Source organism: Triplophysa dalaica, chromosome 12 (assembly GCF_015846415.1).
Source record: "Triplophysa dalaica isolate WHDGS20190420 chromosome 12, ASM1584641v1, whole genome shotgun sequence".
Taxonomy (NCBI): Eukaryota; Metazoa; Chordata; class Actinopteri; order Cypriniformes; family Nemacheilidae; genus Triplophysa; species Triplophysa dalaica.
The window spans coordinates 10,337,976-10,357,770 of record NC_079553.1 but is presented as its reverse complement, the minus strand read 5'-3'; the positions used below and the strand labels follow the sequence as shown (position 1 = coordinate 10,357,770).

Genomic DNA, 19,795 nt, shown 5'->3' with positions numbered 1-19,795 from the left:
AACTCAGGATTCAATCCTCTACAACTACACGCTGGTGCTACGACGTGTTACAGCGGATCGTCCCTTCCTGCAGCGACCTTCCCCTGGGCGTCTCGGCGGTTCCGGAGGTGTTAGAGATTTTTTCTAAAAGTCCTTTTCAGGACTGACTGAGCATTCTCCAGCGCGGCATGTCCCGCTGTTCTCTTGGGTGCGGCACCCTCATCGAGGAGGGGGATGGACACGATCGCTGCATTAGGTGTCTGGGCGTCCAGCACACTGAAGCAGCGTTCGTTGACACATCTGCCTGCACTGCGGGCAGATTGTCATTCAGAAGTTGCGGTCACGGGTGGCTGTCTTCCTACGGGAACCAGCCACCATTTCGTCTGCTACCCGGGCTGTGACATCTGTGGCTACGGCCCCGATGACCACCCACGTTAGCAGCGTTAGTGATACGGGGAACTCTGCGAACGTAAACCCGCCAGCCAAGTGCTCACGGGCCGATCGCACCCCGATTCGCTCTTCTGAACGTTCCCCAACCGGCGGTGGCATACCGTCCGGATCCTCACGCACACACTCGGAAACGATGTGTGACGTAGATGAGATGTCGCTCGCAGCATCGGAGGGAGACTGGCATCCGACTCTGCCGAATCCAAACTCCACCCCCAGCGGTCGAGTTCAGGAGGAAGCAGAAGTGATGTCATCCGTGCTAACCCGGGGATGCGTGGTTCCCGAGGTCGGTGCGCGGTGCAAACCGCGCCCACCCCGGGTGCCATGTTTTTCCCGGAGGTGCATGAGGAGCTGTGTAAAACTTGGAACGCTCCACTCACGGACCGTTCCAGTGAAACCAGCTCCGGCTCCCTTACTTCCCTCGATGGTGAGGCAGCCAAGGACTGCGTCGAGATCCCCCGGGTGGAACGTCCGCCTGCGGTGCACCTGTGCCGCGGACGGCTACCACCTGGGGGGGGATCGACCACTCCTACCGTCCAAAGCACGTAAGACTTCGGCATCACTGGTGTCGAAAGCTTGCGATGTTGCGGGCCAGGCTGCCTCCTCTCTCTATGCCTTGGCCATCCTGCAGGTCCGCCAGGCCAGGGCGTTGAGAGGGCTCCACGAGGGTAAGGCCGACCCGGGTATAATGCAGGATCTCCGTGCCACCGCTGACAGCGCTCTACGGGCGACTAAGGCGGCGGCACGGGCCCTGGGTCGGACGATGTCCACGGTAGTGGTCCAGGAGAGACACCCCCGGCTATACCTTGTGCAGAAGAGTGACAGCAAGGAAGTCCGCTTTCTTGATGCACTCATCTCGCAGGGTGGGTTGTTGGTAACACCGTCGAGGACTGCGCTCAGCAGTTTTTTGACGGCGAAGCAGACAGTGGCAATTAACCACATTTTTTTCACGCCGCGACTCGGCCGCCTACAGGCCTCCGAGATCTCACGTGACGTCTGCTTCCCTGCAACCCAGGACCCTTTCGACATCGGCTCCGGTTCCTGTGCCCCCACAGGCGGCACCCCGGAAGCAGAGGTCGAGGGGGAAACCTCCACCCCGTCAGCAACCTCCTCGCGAGAAGGGACACTGACGGGAAGACCCCAGGGAGAACAACATCGGGCCCGAACCTTCACAGCCACGGCTCTGATCGGTCGGTACGGGACGACTCCTGCCTCGTCACCAAAGCCGGGCCCTTGTTAGGGCTTGGCGCCCACTTACTCACTGAGTTTTCTGTTCTCCCCGGGTTTACTTGCAGCCGATCGCACACTCCACTGGACTGTGCTCGGCGAACCGACCTCACACCCTGGCGAGGCGTGAGGTCGTACACATACGACAGCCGTCACCACTCTCAAACCGACAGTGCGTGCCGTTGTCCCGCCAGGCAGGTAAGCAGGCGGAGCAAAAACCTTCCCTCCGGGGACTCCCCGCGACATGGTTAGCTCCGCCAGCCGACGAACCACCCCCCGTGGGAATGATGAAGCAGACCGTCCCCTTGGTCACCCTGTCACAGTCCCTGGGAGCTCGAGAGCTGCCCACACTGTCTCGCTGGCTAATGAGGGCGGTCCGTCTTGGTTACTCGATCCAGTTCGCCAGAGACTCACCCAAGTTTCGGGGCATCATCTCTCCCTCTGTCAGAGGCAGGGACGCCTCCGTACTTCGGGTAGAGGTCACCACCCTTCTGGCAAAACAGGCATCGAGTTCGTCCCTCAAAACCAAGATGTTCAGTGGGTCACCACCCGCACTTCATCGTTCCCAAGAAAGACGGCGGGTTGCCCCCAAAGGCTGCGTACCCTGAACAGAGCACCTTCACAAGCTGCCATTCAGGGTGCTCACACAGAGGCGCGTCCTGACATCTATGAGGTGTCAGGATTGGTTCGTGGCAATCGACCTGAAGGACGCTTACTTTCATGTCTCGATCCTCCTCGACACCGGCCGTTCCCACGGTTCGCGTGCGAGAGGCGGGCATATCAGTACAGAGTCCTCCCTTTCGGTCTGTCCCTGACCGCCCTTTCTCCCTGAGAGGAGGAAGGCGAGCGGGTACTAAACTATCTCAGCGACTGGCCTATCTTGGCACACTCGCGAGATCTGTTATGTACACAAAGGGACCTGGTGCTCCGGCACCTAGGTCGATTGGGACTCCAGGTCAACCAAGAGAGGGGCAAGCTCTCCCCAGTGCAGAGCATCCTCTTTCTCGGTATGGAACTCAGCTCTGTCACCATGTCGGCACACCTGTCCGCAGTTGTGCCCAACCAGTGTTGAACTGTCTGAAATGAACATTTTAGGCAGACAGCGGTCCCCCTGAAACAATTCAGAGGCTCCTGGGACACATGGCGTCCTCGCGGGTTAATACCCCTCGAGTTGATGCACATGACACCGCTCCAACACTGGTTTCAGAGTCGAGTTCCGAGGAGAGCGTGGCACACCGGCAGCAGGCGCATGGTGATGCCGCCCTGATGCCGACGCACCATAACCCCTAGTCTTTATGACTTTTTCGACGGACTCAGGTCCCTCTGAGCAGGTTATGAGGCAGGTCGTGGTGACGACTGAAGTCTCCCTGCAGGGGTGCGGTGTAGTGTGCAACGGGCACGCAGGTGGGGTGTTGGACGAACCCCCGCCTGCGCTGGCATATCAATTGCCAAGAGTTGTGGGCTATGCTACTTGCACTGAGCAGGCTACGGCCTCTCGTGCGAGACATGCACGTGCTGTTCCGAGGACAGCACTATAGCTGTAGCGAATACAGATCGTCAGGGTGGCGTTCGCACACAGCAGCTAAACACAACTTGCTCGACGCCTCCTCCGGTGGAGTCAACAGGTGACTCGTTCCCTGTAGGCCACACACCCCGGGCAAACTGAACTAGACAGCCGACGTGCTTTCTCGCCAGTTTATGCCTCGTGGAGAGTGGCGACTCCAACCCCGTGCAGTCCAGCTCATTTGGAGGCTGTTCGGGTAGGCCCAGGTAAAACCTGTTCACCTCCCGTAACACCACCATTTGCCCGCTTGATAGTCCCTCCCCTCGGCACGGATATCCTTGCGCACAGCTGGCCGCGGGATGGGCCGAAGCACACCTTCCCCCCAGGAGCCTTCTTGTACAGACTCTGTGCAAGGTCAGGGAGCAGGAGCACCAAGTGTTATTGGTTACACCACACCGGTCTAACCGCACTTGGCCTCAGAGCCGATGCTCTGGACAGCGACTCCCCCTGAACCATTCCCCTGAGAGAGGACCTGCTCTCTCAGGGGAAGGACACGTTCTGGCATCCCAGATCAGACCTCTGGAACACCCATGTCTGGTCTCTAGACGGGACGAGAAGATCCTAAGATGGCTACTCCCCCTATACGGCTGAGACCATCACCCAGGCTAGGGCCCCATCTACTAGGCGGTTACACGCCTCTAGACGGTGCCTCTTCTCGTCCTGGTGTCTTTCTCAACGAGAAAGACCCACTGAGGTGCTTGATCAGGATTGTGTTCCCCTCCTCACGAGACTGGAGACTAACATCTCCCTTCCACACTGAAAGTGTATGTAGTCGCTATTGCCACTCATCACGACTCAGTCGGTGGAAAGTTTCTAGGGCAACACGACCTGGTCACCAGGTTCCTAAGCAGCGAGAGGGCGGAATCCGCCTCATCTCCGCTCCATACCCTCTTGGGACCCTAAGTGGTCCTGGGGAGCCTCAGGGCCCCCCAAAGAGCCCCTCGGAGGTTCCGATCTTCCTCATAGAGTAAGACGGCCCTCCTGACGGCGCTCACTTCCTTCAAGAGGGTAGGGGACCACCGAGCATCCTCCGTGTCCCTGGATTGCCTTAAACTCGGCCCTGGAAACTCTCACGTTATCTTGAGACCCAGGCCCGGATGCGTGCCCAAGAAGTTCCCACTACTCCCTCCGGGGCCAAGTGTTGAACTTGCAGGCGCTCCCCATAGGGGAGGAAGACCCAACCCGATTAGTGTTGTGTCCAGTACGTACTGGACCGCACGCAGAGCTCTGAAGCTCTGACCAGCTCCGTGTCTGTTGGAGGACAGCAGAAGGGGAAGGCTGTCTCCAAACAGAGGCTGGCGCACTGGGTCGTGGACGCCGTTACGACGGCATTCCGATCTCAGAATCTCCCATGCCCATTGGCAGTGAGGGCTCACTCCACACGGAGTTTAGCCACCTCCTGGACACTGGCAGAAGCGCCTCTCTAGCAGACATCTGTAGAGCTGCGGGTTGGGCTATGCCCAAACACCTTCGCAAGGGTTAACAACCTTCGCGTAAACCCGGTGTCAGCCCACGTCCTGCGTGGCGACATGTAGGACTTGCATCCGGGGGGGCGTATGCCTGCGAAAGCACCTTTCCACCCTCTAACAGGTTGGGTCAGTGTGCTATTTACCTTTTCTTCTTACCCGAACACATCGCTAAGAAACTGGTACCTCACCAGCCTCCCTTCTTACCCAGACACTGGTTAAGAATAGGCATTCCATCCATCACCAAACAAGCACCCCCTGGGGGCTGGCTGGGCAGAGCAGCCTTCCCCCTTAGGCCGGGATACCATGTGAGCTATCACAGATAGCTCTAACCGGACCTAGTGCTACCGGACGTCTGTAACACCCCCTCCGTGGGCTGTTCCGTCTGATGTATCCTCATGAGAATGGTTCCCACTCCTGGTAACCCATGAGCTTCCCCAGGTGGGCCTCCACCTCGCGGTTAACTACTCAGTCCGCACGTTCCATGCGTTCTCCTCCAAGGACGAGACCATACCTATATCCACCATATTCCTCCCCACGGGTAGGAGGTGGCCTCTGTAGCGCTTCTCTGATTAAGAGTCGCGCTTACCCGGTGTAAACTGATCTGGACGGCCTCTCGCCTATAGAGAGCTAAGGCCCCGTCCGTGAAAGTTACCGGTCAGGGCTGTACCCATCTTTCTCCAAGAAAGCTCTGGAACCCCCCGACCACCACACTGGAAGGTTACAGTCTCACGAAAGCTTCGAGATGACACGCCCAGGCTTGTTACCGTCGCTTCGCTAGAGATTGTGACGCGATACAGCGTTGTGGCGTTTTCCATAGGCAACCCCATCTGTCGTTCTCGACACAACGTCGAGAGACCGACAGAAAGGGAACGTCTTGGTTACGTATGTAACCTCAGTTCCCTGATGGAGGGAACGAGACGTTGTGTCCCTTATGCCACGAACACGTATCGTATTCTGCTGCAGTTTGAGAGGTCTCAGGCTCTTCAGAACAAAGGTAAGTGAATGCTGCACGCCGGCCTCCTTTTATACCGGATTTCCGGGGGCGGAGCCCGGCATGCAAATTGCATTCGCCAAATTTCATTGGCCTTTTCTATAGTAGTCAGAGTTGATTGGTTCTCAAGGGCGAACCCCATCTGTCGTTCTCGACACAACGTCTCGTTCCCTCCATCAGGGAACTGAGGTTACATACGTAACCAAGACGTTTTCATGCCATGCCCAAACATGCGTATTTAAGGAAGACATAGAAAAGAGAAAATAATGATGGTTTGTAACACACTGATAATGTATGTTTAAATATAGATGAGAGCAGGCTGGACTACACAGTGTTTGCACCATAAATTTAAGGGTTTTCTTCTACAGATGCGATAAGAATTAAGAGACCATCCCAAATGTTCATTTAATCGGCATTTGAGTAGTTGATGAAAAGGCAGTAAAAAATATGTTTTGTAAAACACCATTTCTGAAGAAATAATACACATATTTATGTAAGGTAAAGTCTGAAGTTTCAGAAAACATAAGGTGTCACTAAATCAGTCAACTCTTTCTCTGTTTTTTGGGGGGGGTTAACAATTATTATTAAATTGTTTAAAATGCTTTTAAAAAAATACCTTGTTCTCTTGTGTGACAATACAGTTGTCACACCAGTGGACATTATCGCTTTTAAAAATATATGGATGAACACAAATGATTGCCATGACTAAAATAGACACAAAATTATGCCGGATGTATTTATTAACATTTTTATGCTTTTCATTCTCATTTATAAAAGTTGAATTTACTGATCCATGCTTGATACACACCATTGAGATTTGGCTCAAAATAAAAAACATCTAATAAAAAAGCAGTTTTATAACATTAGGTCCACATAAGATAAAAATGTGCTTAACCATTTACTGTATTTAAAATGATGACAATACTAATCAAATTCATTTTTATCTTGTGTGACAGTGAAAATGCCATGTCACATCAGCAACCCATTTCTTGATGTATTATGGCCATTACAGTCCGGTGTCTGTTGAAATTCAACTAAATTAAACCTCAGGAGGGACATAAAGTAGACCGACAGAATGACAAGACACATAAAAACTGTGATAAAAATCCAGGTCATCACAAAATAATAAATGTTGAACTTTACCTAAATAAATTGCTTCCTAAATATTACTTTTGTATTGGTTTAAAGTGAATATGACTTTGAGAAAATACAGAGCACCTCTTTCTCCAGTTTTTATTTTCTGCCATTACATGAAAATAGAAACAATTTTTTTATTTAATATTTGGAAGAAATATTGTAAGAGGTTCACAGAATGAATCAAAAATCATCATTTACCTAAACACATACATTTTAAATCAAAAAACTGATTTTGAAATGGTCTCCTAATTTTGCTGTGGCTGGATATAAAGTTTGAACAACAGCAATATCAGAAAAGGCATCAAATAAAATGGTTGTAAACAAATATATAATAATCTCAGTGATATGAATGTATATAATTGTCTACTAAATGCCTAAATATAAATATAACAATTGCACTTATCAAAAATCTAATAAAAAAGGTACTTCACTAAAATATAATTTTAATTATAAGACCATGTTGACATGTTTAAAATGATTTGTTGCACACTATACTGTAATTGTACTGTTTGTACAAATGAAATATTTAGATATTTTTGTTTAATAAATTATGCCTGTAGGTGGAGCCCACTATGCACCAGTATGAGCTGGACACTTTTGGGAAGAGTCATGACCTGATGTCCAACTTCTGGAACTCCTGTTTCGATGACCTCATGAGCACCGCCCAGAGGAGAGACAAAGATCGCTCCGACTGCAAAAACAAGTTTCAGGTACTGTATCACTTCATCCTATTCATTAGGGACCCCGACTGATGCTGTTTTCCAGCATTATCAGATTTGTAATATTTCCCAACTCAAACCTGGAAAAACTTCTGAATTTAGTAACATTGAAGCCATTTAGTAACACCCGAACATTCATGTTACTAAAAGAAAAGTATTGTTGAAACATTTAGGCTGGCTTTCACAGAGAAGGCTTAAGGCTAGTCCCAGCCTAAAATGAATGTTTGTCTTAACTGAATATAACTTGCCCAGAAATATCCTAAAATATATTAGTGCCATTGTTTTGTCTCAAGATGCACACCATTAATGTATTCTTCTAAGGCATTTTTTTAAAAGCGACATAAATATCTTAATTCAACAAAGCATAGTCCTGATTTAAACTACCCGTGTCTGTGAAACCGAAACTTAAAGTATTAAAAGCTAATTCTGTAAAGACCTCAAGTTGTACAAAACAGATGTGCTGCCACAACAGCTACATCCATAACAACAGCACAGTCTATTCTTTTCAATTTAGTAATTCTTGTCTTATCCTTTCCTTGCTCGGACCAGATTTGTTCATGAGTTATTCATGATCCTTCTTTTTGCAGGAGCTCATCATTGAGCCGTACCTGAAGCGCGTGCGCTCCGAGAACAGCAGATATCACATCGTGCAGAAGATGAACAATGGCCAGCAGGTGGTGGTGTGGAGGCACTGGAGATCTCTGTACAGACTGCTCAGCAGTGAGAGAGGAGCCTGGGCTCTCAGGTCTGATGTCTCCATTACTGCCCTACTATTCATATCACACTACTTTCAAACTGGCAAAGATTTCTGATTCTTATCCATTTCGAAACGAATCAGAAATCAGTATAATATTTTCAAATCACTAATCATGAATCATTGATGTTTATTGAACAATTATCAAATCAGGATGCGCAAATTTTAAGAAGTTGTTTAGAATTTGGTCAATGTTTCATTATTCTTTTCTGTTGTTCATCTAAAAATACATGTTCAATAGTGCTCTCAGAAACTGTAAACTGAGCTAAAGTTCAAGAGTGTTCAGTGAAGTTCACTTGAGTCAGTGCTGTATATTCAGATATTACATTACAGTAAGTGTGAACTGAAAGGAAGTGTTTATGTTTCAGGGTTCAGACAGAGGTGAGGTGGAAGCTGTCGAGCGCAGAGACGTACTCTAAAATGCGTCTGAAGCTGGTGCCCAACTACGGCTTTGAGTCCCATAAGGATGCCAGTGCATTGAGAGACAACATGGGTTAGTTGCACTGTTAATGACATGAATCATACAATTTTTCGACATTTTTGCAGTAGTGTTGCACTGTTCCTCTTTTACAAAGATGTGAATAACTGTATATATGGTATATTTTAAACAATATTTGAGTAGTTCCATCCTGCTCTGTGCTCTGTCTGGCTGCTCTTCTTGATTATTCAGTCCATTCCAGCATTGGGGTTAAAAACATTTTTAGTTTGTTATGAAACATTTGCACAATTGCATTATTGTCAATGAAACTCGTTTTAAACATTTAGACATGCACCTTCAGATCAAAACCTTTTTAAGATAATGAGAAACATTCCACACAAGTGAAGTTAAAATCACGATATAAATTGTAAAACATAAATAAATGCTTTCAGATAATAGATCTTAGAATGAAATATTTACTCGTTCTTTCAGTGTTTTAATGCTAAATGTTAGTTTTTTTTCTGTTATTGACAGGAGCCGACAGTCCTCGCAGCTCCACGGAACCCCTCCCACTAGCTGTTGCCAAAGAAGCCAAAGTTAGTGATATGGAGGATGATAAACTAGGAGATGAGGACTTACCCTCGCTCGACCAGTGAGTGTGTCTTTATCTCACAGCATGACAAAAATTTGCAGCAAATAGTTTTGGTGTGAAAATGGTTTTGCATATTTTGTGTTCCTTTGTCACATCAAACATGCCCTTCATGTGAGGTTTGTTCAACCTAACACCAAAGGAATAGATCATTCAAAAACGATGTTTACACCATTTACTCAAGTTTATAAAATGCTTTGTTCTGTTAAATGCAAAAGAAGATATTTTGAAGAATATGGGAAACTACACCGTTTTGGGCACCATTGACTACCATATTAATTTGTTCCCTACTATGGAAGTCAATAGTTCCCCTAGAACTGTTTGCATACAAACGTTCTTCTAACTATCTCTGTTTGTGTTCAGTGGAACAAAAAAATTCGAACCGTTTGGAATTAATGATGACAGAATTGACATTTTTGGGTGAACTATCCCTTTAAGATTATTTTAAGCCGGTTGCTGTGTTACTGATTAGAGAATATTCATTCCACAGGACGGAGGAGGGTGAGGAGGAAAGTCAGAAAGAGAAGCTAGTGCTCTCAGAGGATTGTGAGCTCATCACTATTGTTGCCGTGATACCAGGTCGTCTGGAGGTCACAACACATCACCTGTACTTCTATGATGGCAGCAGTGAGAAAGAAGAGACCGAGGAAGGTGGGTGTTCCAGCCGCCGTCACCCCTTATGACAAGATTTTTTATAAAATGGTCAAAGTTCAGAAAGTAGGTTTAGGTCATGACTAATGTTTGCATCTTGCAGGTATAGGATTTGATTTCAAGAGGCCATTGTCACAGTTAAGAGAGGTACACCTGAGGCGCTACAACCTGCGAAGATCCGCTCTCGAGCTGTTCTTCATCGACCAGGCACACTACTTCATCAACTTCCGGAAGGGGGTGAGCTAGACTGGTGCACTGTGGGATTGATTGATGTCATCACAGAATAAATTGAACATAGAGCATTTCTTTACTGTGATTGTTCATGTGTGGGTTTGTTTTGGTTCTTCTTCTTCAAAGCTACGGAACTCTGTATACACCAGGATTCTTGGTCTCAGACCACCTAACCTGTTCTACTTCGGGTCTCGCTCTCCTCAGGAGCTCCTGAAAGCCTCCAACCTTACTCAGGTATGAGATAAAGAACATAGATGGAACATTTTACATTCTTGTTATGAATGAAAAAGATTGAAGAAATATTGCAAATTGTTGAAGCTTTGGCCTGTTGGTTAGCTCATGTTCCTGACACATTGAGCTTTTGGTGATTTAGAAGATTATGCTTTTTGTTTCAGAGATGGATTTGCAGAGAGATCTCCAATTTTGAGTACCTGATGCAGCTCAACACCATTGCTGGTCGCACATACAATGATTTGTCACAGTATCCAGTGGTGAGTTTGCACACATCCGATGTATTGTTTGTGTTGGTTATTGCACCGGTCTCACTTTGTGTGTGTGTGTTTTAGTTCCCATGGCTGTTGTGTGATTACACGTCTCCTGAATTGGATCTGGAGGACCCAGCTGTGTTCAGAGATCTGTCCAAACCCATAGGTGTTGTCAACTCTCGGCATGCACAGACTGTCAGAGAGAAGTAAGATCATGCCAGAGTCTTTACTGCATTTTTGTAGATTTTGTTGAAGCCTTAATCACAGAACTGTTACCATCTTGTTAAAGGGACAGTTCACTTAAATATGAAAACTCAACCTGCCGTTCCAGATATTTATGATGTTTATGTTCTTCAGTTGAACACAACCAAAAAATGTCTTGTTATAATGCGGTAATGTTATCCTTTTTCATTAAACGGCTCGTTGGAATGCTTGATACTGATTGGCCAGTCGCGACATTTGCAGGTCCATTATTCCCAGATAACGACCTCTCAAAACTAATATCACACGGTTACCCAGATGTATCAAATCACTTTGACTGTTTTTTTTTTGTCAAATTAAATATAAGGCCATGAACACACTTGACGTCTTTTTGAACTAGAAAGGTAAAAAAAGAACTCTGTTCACGTTTGGTTACATAAAGCAGCTGAACGGCATGACTTTGGAGGCTTCGTCTATGCACGAAGACAGCCCAGAGGAACAGATAGGCATCGTGATGAAAGTCTACTTGAATTATAAACAGGGAGCATATTTGCACTAACTAATCACATATTCAAAAACTATAATACTAATTTCCCGATAGAAATGCAATCAAAAGTTATTGAAAGTGAAAGTTCAACTTACATTTATACAAAACTTTGCTTCAACCGACGTTTCGGCCACCATTTTTTTTTTCGATCATGACCCTGCTCGATCTCCTCCCTCGCATGTTGTTATGGAAACGACACACTACTTGCCTGTCATTAGTTAGCCGTGAAAAGGAACTTGACGAAGGGCGTCTTTTCAACTTAAAGAGACACCCTGAGCTGCAGAAAAAGACGCCGGCGCTGGAAAACACAGTTTACTCATTATAATGTAACACAGAAGCTAACATCTGAACACGGCCTAAGTATGTCTTTAAATTAAGACATTATATTTACAAACGATTAAGCCAAATTGCCTGTTCGAGACATTTGAACGTCATTTCTTAAGCTTACAACCTTAAAAGTGAACAGCTTTTTCTCACGGAAGGTCAACATCCGATAAAAATCAGCTAATCAAATATTTTTAATTCACATTTGTTTACAACCAGCAGGCTCTTATCGCGAAATAAGCCTCTTCATTATCCCTTACACATCGAAGCAAAAATGACAATGCCTGAACAGTTGCATAGTTTTCCATGGATATGCAACATATCTAAATAAGCTCAAAATAGTTCTCTCACAAATGTTTTGTTTCGCTTCAGAAGACATTTATTAACCCGCTGCCTGAATGTGCCTTTAGGTGCCTCATAAATTGATTACTTTGTCATTTTGAGTCAGTTACGAGAGATTTTTCGCATTTGAGTGAAACATTCCTGTTCGGAAGTTAATAAAAAGTCACATGTTTTTTTTTATAGCGATGCTGGCCTTCTGAAACGTTGTATGTTCAATACAGAGAATCACTGTACTTTTCAATTATTTGAGACTGTGAGGTCCAACCTGACAAGCACTTTAAAAATATATATATCTAATGGTTAGATTTTTGCAGAACTCAGTGGCAAACTGTAAAGGGTGACTAATAATAATGATTTATGACAAAAATAGAAATGAATAAATATGGAGGTATTGGAAGGACAGCGACAATCAATGAAATAAGCAACAAAACTAAAATCTACAGTAAGCCACTGACTGTACAGTGGATGAATCAAATGTTTATCAAATCAAAATATATATATATTAGAAAAATGTATAGCAAGAGGAAGAAAATATCCCACATCACACTCAATGAATTGAAATAAAACCAATGTGAATGAAATGTATTTGTAGTCTTTCAGCTGAATAGCTGAGTGTCTTGTTTGTTTGTTGATCAGGTACGAGAGTTTTGAGGACCCTACAGGCACTATTGATAAGTTTCACTATGGCACACACTACTCGAATGCTGCAGGGGTCATGCACTACATGATCCGCACTGAACCCTTTACTTCATTACATATACAGCTGCAGAGCGGCAAGTAAGACCTGACTCACACACACAAATGCAGTACACAACAGTGATTTTATACTACAATTGTTGCTTTTTTCTATAATAGAAATGGTGAGTTAATGTTTTAACATAAATAAATTGAAAAAGCTTATTTATCTTTAAGTTGATTTAAAGAATCATTTTGACACTCTCAAACTATAAAAGTGCTTTTACGATTGACCACTAGGCAGCAGTGTTGTTGGTTTGTTTTGAAGTCATCAGATGTTGGTCTATGGGTCGGCTCTCACATATTTGTGTTTGTGTTTAGATTCGATTGTGCTGATAGGCAGTTTCATTCAGTAGCAGCGGCGTGGCAGGCCCGTATGGAGAGTCCAGCTGACGTGAAGGAGCTAATCCCAGAGTTCTTCTACTTCCCAGAATTCCTGCAGAACTTGAATGGTCAGTATGTTTGTCTGAAGCTTTTCAGAGAGAGATTAATGAAAACCATTGAAATATGTTTAATCGATTATTGCGTCACATGCTGCTGTGTGTGTCTTCAGGGTTTGATCTGGGCAGCCTTCAGATGAATAACGAAACGGTGAACAATGTGGTGCTTCCAGCCTGGGCATCTTCACCTGAAGACTTCATTAGAAAACACCGCAAAGCTTTGGTAAGAAAAACACAACATCTTGCTATTAAGTCAATAAATACAAAGAAAAACATTTCTGTAAATTGTAAATATTCAGCTGTCCAGGACACACTGGTTTACTGCATCCATATTGTTTTACGCCTGACACAAACCCTCTTCCCTGTATATGTGTATTTGAAGGAGAGTGAGCATGTTTCCGCTCACCTGCATGAATGGATCGATCTGATATTCGGTTATAAACAGCGAGGACCAGATGCAGTGGAAGCTCTGAATGTCTTCTACTACTGCACTTATGAGGGTAAGAACCCACTGACCTCCTTATTAAGACGCTGAATAAAACTGCATGAGTTTTTAAACACGCTTCATAACGTGTTCTTTTGGGTTGAAACATGTTCCTGCCTGGAGAGAATGACTGAACGTTGTATGTCTTGGCTCCCAGGTGCTGTGGATCTGGACGCCATCGCTAATGAAACGGAGCGGAAGGCCCTTGAAGGCATCATCAGTAACTTCGGCCAGACGCCGTGTCAACTTCTCAAGGTGGGTCCCTAGACAGATGTTTCATGTGTGTTGAGGCAGCATAGCGCTTTTCTGGATCGAGGGAGGAGGTCTACATCTAAACTAATCCAGATAGAATTGAAAAGTGTTTTTGTTTGAAAATGCTCTTTGTCCATGCTGGCGTTTTCAAGTGTTTTCTAAAAGGTTGCTCAAACAAACTCAAGCGTATTGAAGTCCTTACATCCTGGTACTATACATAATTATCATAAGACAATTTCTATTGTGCGCTTTTTTAGAGCTTTTTAATTGGATGGACAATGAAGTGAAGTTGTTGATGTTGGTAAGACGAAACTAAATATAAATAAGAAAATAAAAATTGATAATAAAATGATAAAGAAATTAATATGAGTAATACAATTAGAAATATAAATGAAGTAATAAATAAACTGATAAATAAAACAGGAGAAAATGCAGGTTATCAAATTCAATCTAAAAAATAATAGTAATAGTAAAATAAGTAATAAAAATTAGTAAAAACATAAAATATAAACAAAAATATAAGTCATAAAATAAAATAAAAATGATAAAGAAAATAACAAATGTAATTAATAAAAAAACAGGAAAATGTAAGTAAAAAAATATGAACAATAAAGAATTAAAATAAAGTAATAAATAAAACTATAAATAAGCGAGAGAAAAGTGTAAGTAATAAAATATTATAAGAAAAGTAAATAAAATTATAAAAGTAATAAGTGTAAGTTATGAAATGAAATATAATAAATAAATAAATAAATGTTAACAAAAATAAGGTACTGTAAATAAGAATTATATTGGACGGCATTGCTTTGAACCAAATAGATCACACTTGCTTTAATATAATTGTTTTCACAGTTATATGTCAACATTTTAGCTACATATCTTTAATGGAAAAGCTGTTCTTTAGACCCAGATATGTGATCTTCCATCAGTGGCTATTTGGATGAGATTAGCCAATCCCTTGACAAATTGATCTGTTATTTGTATGCTATATTTTTGCTATGTATTGTGGGTCATATGGCACAACTCATTTAAAGTGTTTGTCTTTATTCAGGAGCCTCACCCTACCCGTATGTCAGCTGAGAACGCTTTTAGACGGCAGTCCCGCCTCGACATGTTACCCCCCAACCTTTTTGATCAGCTTAATAAACTGCGATCCTTCAAGGAGGTAAAGGGATTCTTATCATCTCAATCGAACTGTTACGGTGTGAATTGTCACAGTGATGTAAAAAGGGTCTGTTGCTGGTTTAGGTGGTGAGTGATGGTCTGCCCCTAGTACAAGCTGTGGTTCCCAGAAATCAAACCCGGTCCTTCATCATTCCAGGATCTGATATACTGGTAAGAATAGAAATGGCCTTGCTGTTCAGTTTACTTTTATACTCATGGGACAAATCACTATTATTTGTGTTTGGAAAGCACCGCAGACATGTCAATGCTGATTAACTCTGTGTGCTCAAATCTTCTACAAAGATGTCAGGAAACTCAAGCGCTGTGTGGGTTAATGCAAGATGATCGAGATTTGTAACAAATCTCCCGCTTTCAGATTTCAAGACAATTACTGTCAAACTTCAGATCGCCTGCTGTGTGCAGTGTTCCTGCTATTATAATATAATATCTGTCAATAAAACGTCAAATGTGTTTATGCCATTTTTTTGGTTGAGTTTCTGTTAGTTTGGGTATTAAAGGGCTATACTTAAAGGAGTAGTTCACCTTTAAAATTCTGTCATCATTTACAGGCCTATTCTTTCTTCTTCAGAACACAAAAGAAGGTATTTTGAAAAATGGTATGAACACAACAGCACAGCCCCCCATCCACTTATACTGTAACCCCATTTTCCAAAATATTTTCTTTTGTGTTCTGTGGAAGAAAGAAAGTCACTCATAAAAGTTTGAAATGACAAGAGGGTGAGTAAATGATGACAGAATTTTTCATTTGAAGGTGAACCACTCCTTTAACTAAAAATGTCCTTAAAACTTTGTGGCTTCTTTTTACTCTCACAATGCATCGTTTACATTTATGCATAAATTGCATTGAATTAAACTATATTTTATAAATAAATGCCAGCCAATATGCTAAACCTGCACAACTGTGTCTTATTTGTGATGAAGGTTACAGTAAATGCTAATGGGATGATTGGGACTCATAGCTGGCTGCCATATGACAAAAACATCGCCAATTATTTCACCTTTACTAAAGACTCAACTATGAACAACCCAAAGTAAGTGTGCACAAACACACATATCTAATAAACAAGATGTCAAACTTGTTTTCTCAATGCTTCATATTATTGTGAAGGCATGAGGTTTCGATTAGGCAGAAAGTCCTGTTATGGTGACAACATGGGTGCATGGACGAAACATCAAAGGGTTTATAGCAGCATAAACTTGGTTGAGATTCTGATGGTTTGGCTGATTTACGTTCTATGAATGTACTTCAGAAAAATCAGGTTCTTTATAGTTACAGTGAATTTGCTGCCTTACAATGTGTTGACTCTAAAGGGGAAAACAAATATTGATCCCTTTGATGTTCTACCACTGTTTGTGTTGACAAGTTTGGACGTAATTGTTGGTAATAACCTTTTGTTTGATCTATTTTCAGGACACAGCGGTTCCTCAGCGGGCCGTTCTCCCCAGGGGTAGAGATCGGGTCCCAGGTGCTGGTGATGTCCAGTGACGGGCGTCTGTTGTTCAGCGGGGGGCACTGGGACTGCAGTCTTAGGGTCACTATGTTAGGCAAGGCCAAGCTGGTGGGAAGGATCTGCCGTCACATAGGTAAGAGACGTCCGTTTGACAAAGACGTACTGAAATAGATCGAGAAGTCTAGAACCAGCTGGGGGAATAAAGATGAGATGTTAATGGAAATAAAGTGAGCGGCTGTTGAATAAAATTGAACAAGCGTGTCAAACAAGTACAGGTTGTTGAGATTTATAAATGCTCTGATGATATTTTCCTTGTCAACACTGCTAAAAAAAATACATTTTTGTAACAAAAATATTTTTTTGAATTGTCCCTACCAAACAGAAAACATCAATTAATTTGTTCATACTGTACATACTGTATAGAATGTGAAATCAATAGTGAAATATAAAAATATAAAATAAACAAAATTTTTGCAAGACAAAAAAACATGCACAATATCAATACTTTCTCACAGCCTAGTCCATTAGGCCTTCCCTAACGTTGAGCCCTGAAGCATATTTGCTTTTAAATGTTTATACATACAGTCAGGGGCGCCGCCTGGAATTTTGGGCCCCATGACAAAAAGTCTAATTGGGCCCCCTTTGCGCAGCTGTTGTCACCACATCTCTAGGACCTAACTGTCCCATCAAAAGCTTCACATAACTATAATTAAAGGCTTGCAACTGTCTTGCTTCTTGTAGTTCAATACTAGTACTAGCACAATATTTACTGCTGGTGAGTTGTACATAAATGCAAGTTTAGTATCCAGTTCACTATTTGATGCAAGATTTAAAGCGATCATAAAATGTGCTGAAGGCTATCATTTACAGTCTTAAGGTGTTTTTATTGTAAAATGTGACAAAATGGAAAATCCTCTTCACAAAGTTATTATTAATTATTATTATTTGAATTATTAATGAAAGATTTAAAAAAGAAAAACGAACAAACTTAAATATGGATTAACTTTTCAATCAATTCAATTTCTATTTCCACTCCAGGGTTATTATAGTGCTAAACGTTTCCCTGCACTGATTAAATGATAATTAAATGTAGGCTAACACTAGTCTGTTGCTAGCTAACTTTCACTATGGACATTAAGCCAACAGGTTAATTCCACTCACAGACTATAGTCTACCCACCTTTCTTAGTGAAAAACTGGGTTACAGTTTCACACCCTTTCCTTTGTCTTTCCTCTCTCTCTTTTCTCTCTTTCCTTTTTTGAAAAACAGATTTTGATTTATTGTTACTTGGCAACATTGTGGTCACTGTAGTTCTGGCGCATCTACTGACTGCAACTAAACTGAGAGCGCTAAGGCAGGACCAAAATATTTCATGCAGTTACGGGGGGTGGTCGGTCAATATGGATGTTTACTTTTAGGTCAATGGGGATTTTTTACTTTTACTGCCAAAAACAAAGAGATCATTAATTTTATTATTATATAAATATATATACTGAATAATGATGATGGTTTAATATTTTTTACCTATTTTTGGGGCCCCTGTAAGTCATGAGCCCTTGGAATTGTCCTATCTTTTCCTGCATGCAGTTACAATACATAAATAAATGAATGACTGTCATGAATACTAATCGTTGTGCATTTCTGTGGAACGTAGATGTGGTCACATGTCTGGCGTTGGATCTGTGTGGTATCCACCTCATCTCTGGCTCAAGGGACACCACCTGCATGATTTGGCAGGTCCTACAGCAGGTCCGCTGCCACTTCAAAACTTCAAACTTGAATTATTATGGAGGAAATAATAAGCCTGCATCAATATACTGAAAGTCATGAATGTTCTTGTTTTGTAATGAAGGGTGGTTTCTCCAGCGGCCTGTCACCGCGGCCGGTACAGGTGCTCTGCGGCCACGACCAGGAGGTCACGTGCGTGGCTATCAGCACTGAGTTGGATATGGCAATCTCGGGGTCAAAGGTCAGTCTAAATCAGCGCAACACTTGTTAAACTCCTGGCCTGCTGGTGTTCTGATCTTTCTCACGATGTGACACCACCCGGTTGTTCTCACACTCCATATCTGTGTTTCTGTTACCCAGGATGGCACCGGTTATCATGCACAGCGTGCGGCGCGGACAGTACCTGCGGACCCTGAGACTGCCTTGTGAGGGCTGCATTTCTGCTCCTGTGGCTCGGCTGGAGGTCGGCATGGAGGGGCACATAGTGGCACATACTGTTACGGAGGGGCGCTCAGTTGGAAAGGTGCTGACTGACAAAGAACACTAAATCCTCTATAGTGTATCTCTTTTTTAATGTTATGCTTTAATTTAGTTCATTTAGATTTGTTCGTTTTCAAGAAATTTCAGGTTGAATTTTTTTCGTAAAGAAGTTATGTATTTCATTACAACTTTCTCTGCCCCATGTAAGGAAAAAAAATATTGAAATATGAACCTGAGTTTCATGACATATAGCCATGTATGTTTTACTCTCTGTAGGACAAGTATGCACTGCATGTGTATTCAGTGAATGGGACTCTGTTAGCATCTGCGACCTTGGATGAAAAGATTACAGCAACGCACCTGGTGCCTCACTACCTCATTGTGGGCACACAACAGGGGAACCTCCACATTCGAGACTTATACAGGTAAACACACTTATAACTTATATAAACATTTTTAATAAATCCGATGTGTAACATTATGTCTCCGACAGCTGTGTCCATGTGTCTCATTCCAAAGTCTCAAGGTTTCTGTTTTTATGCACAGCTTGAATCCGGCTGTGGGGCCTTTAGCTCTGAAAGTCCCTGTGCGGTGCGTGTCTGTCACGAAAGAGAACAGTCATATTCTGGTGGGTCTGGAGGATGGCAAACTCATCGTGGTGGGAGCAGGCAAACCAGAGCAGGTGTGTGAATTAGAGAACGTTCTTATATAACGCACTGAAATGATACTAAAATAGTTTTCACTGAGCACATACAGTAATTGACCTTATTAACATAATCTGCTAACAAACACATAAAATCCCAGAATAAAATCATAGTCATCAAATCACACATGTGATGTTAAAGTGACAGTTCACCCAAGAATGTTGTTATCATTCACTCACCCTAATGTCATTTCAAACCTGT

At 43.3% G+C, this 19,795-nt stretch overlaps 1 protein-coding gene across 1 annotated transcript in view; it reads left to right on the top strand.

The window, feature by feature from the left end:
- Nucleotides 1-19,795, top strand: part of nbeal2 (neurobeachin-like 2) — a 56,230-nt gene that overhangs the window by 34,432 nt on the left and 2,003 nt on the right. Inside the window, 24 exon segments of the mRNA XM_056763001.1 lie at nucleotides 7,375-7,524; nucleotides 8,121-8,278; nucleotides 8,656-8,780; nucleotides 9,240-9,357; nucleotides 9,845-10,005; nucleotides 10,109-10,242; nucleotides 10,363-10,470; nucleotides 10,632-10,727; nucleotides 10,803-10,927; nucleotides 12,772-12,912; nucleotides 13,192-13,322; nucleotides 13,424-13,533; nucleotides 13,693-13,810; nucleotides 13,952-14,049; nucleotides 15,098-15,211; nucleotides 15,295-15,381; nucleotides 16,153-16,262; nucleotides 16,643-16,815; nucleotides 18,337-18,431; nucleotides 18,535-18,651; nucleotides 18,771-18,779; nucleotides 18,781-18,933; nucleotides 19,167-19,315; nucleotides 19,437-19,572. Of these exon segments, the coding sequence (XP_056618979.1) occupies nucleotides 7,375-7,524; nucleotides 8,121-8,278; nucleotides 8,656-8,780; nucleotides 9,240-9,357; nucleotides 9,845-10,005; nucleotides 10,109-10,242; nucleotides 10,363-10,470; nucleotides 10,632-10,727; nucleotides 10,803-10,927; nucleotides 12,772-12,912; nucleotides 13,192-13,322; nucleotides 13,424-13,533; nucleotides 13,693-13,810; nucleotides 13,952-14,049; nucleotides 15,098-15,211; nucleotides 15,295-15,381; nucleotides 16,153-16,262; nucleotides 16,643-16,815; nucleotides 18,337-18,431; nucleotides 18,535-18,651; nucleotides 18,771-18,779; nucleotides 18,781-18,933; nucleotides 19,167-19,315; nucleotides 19,437-19,572 (2,916 nt within the window).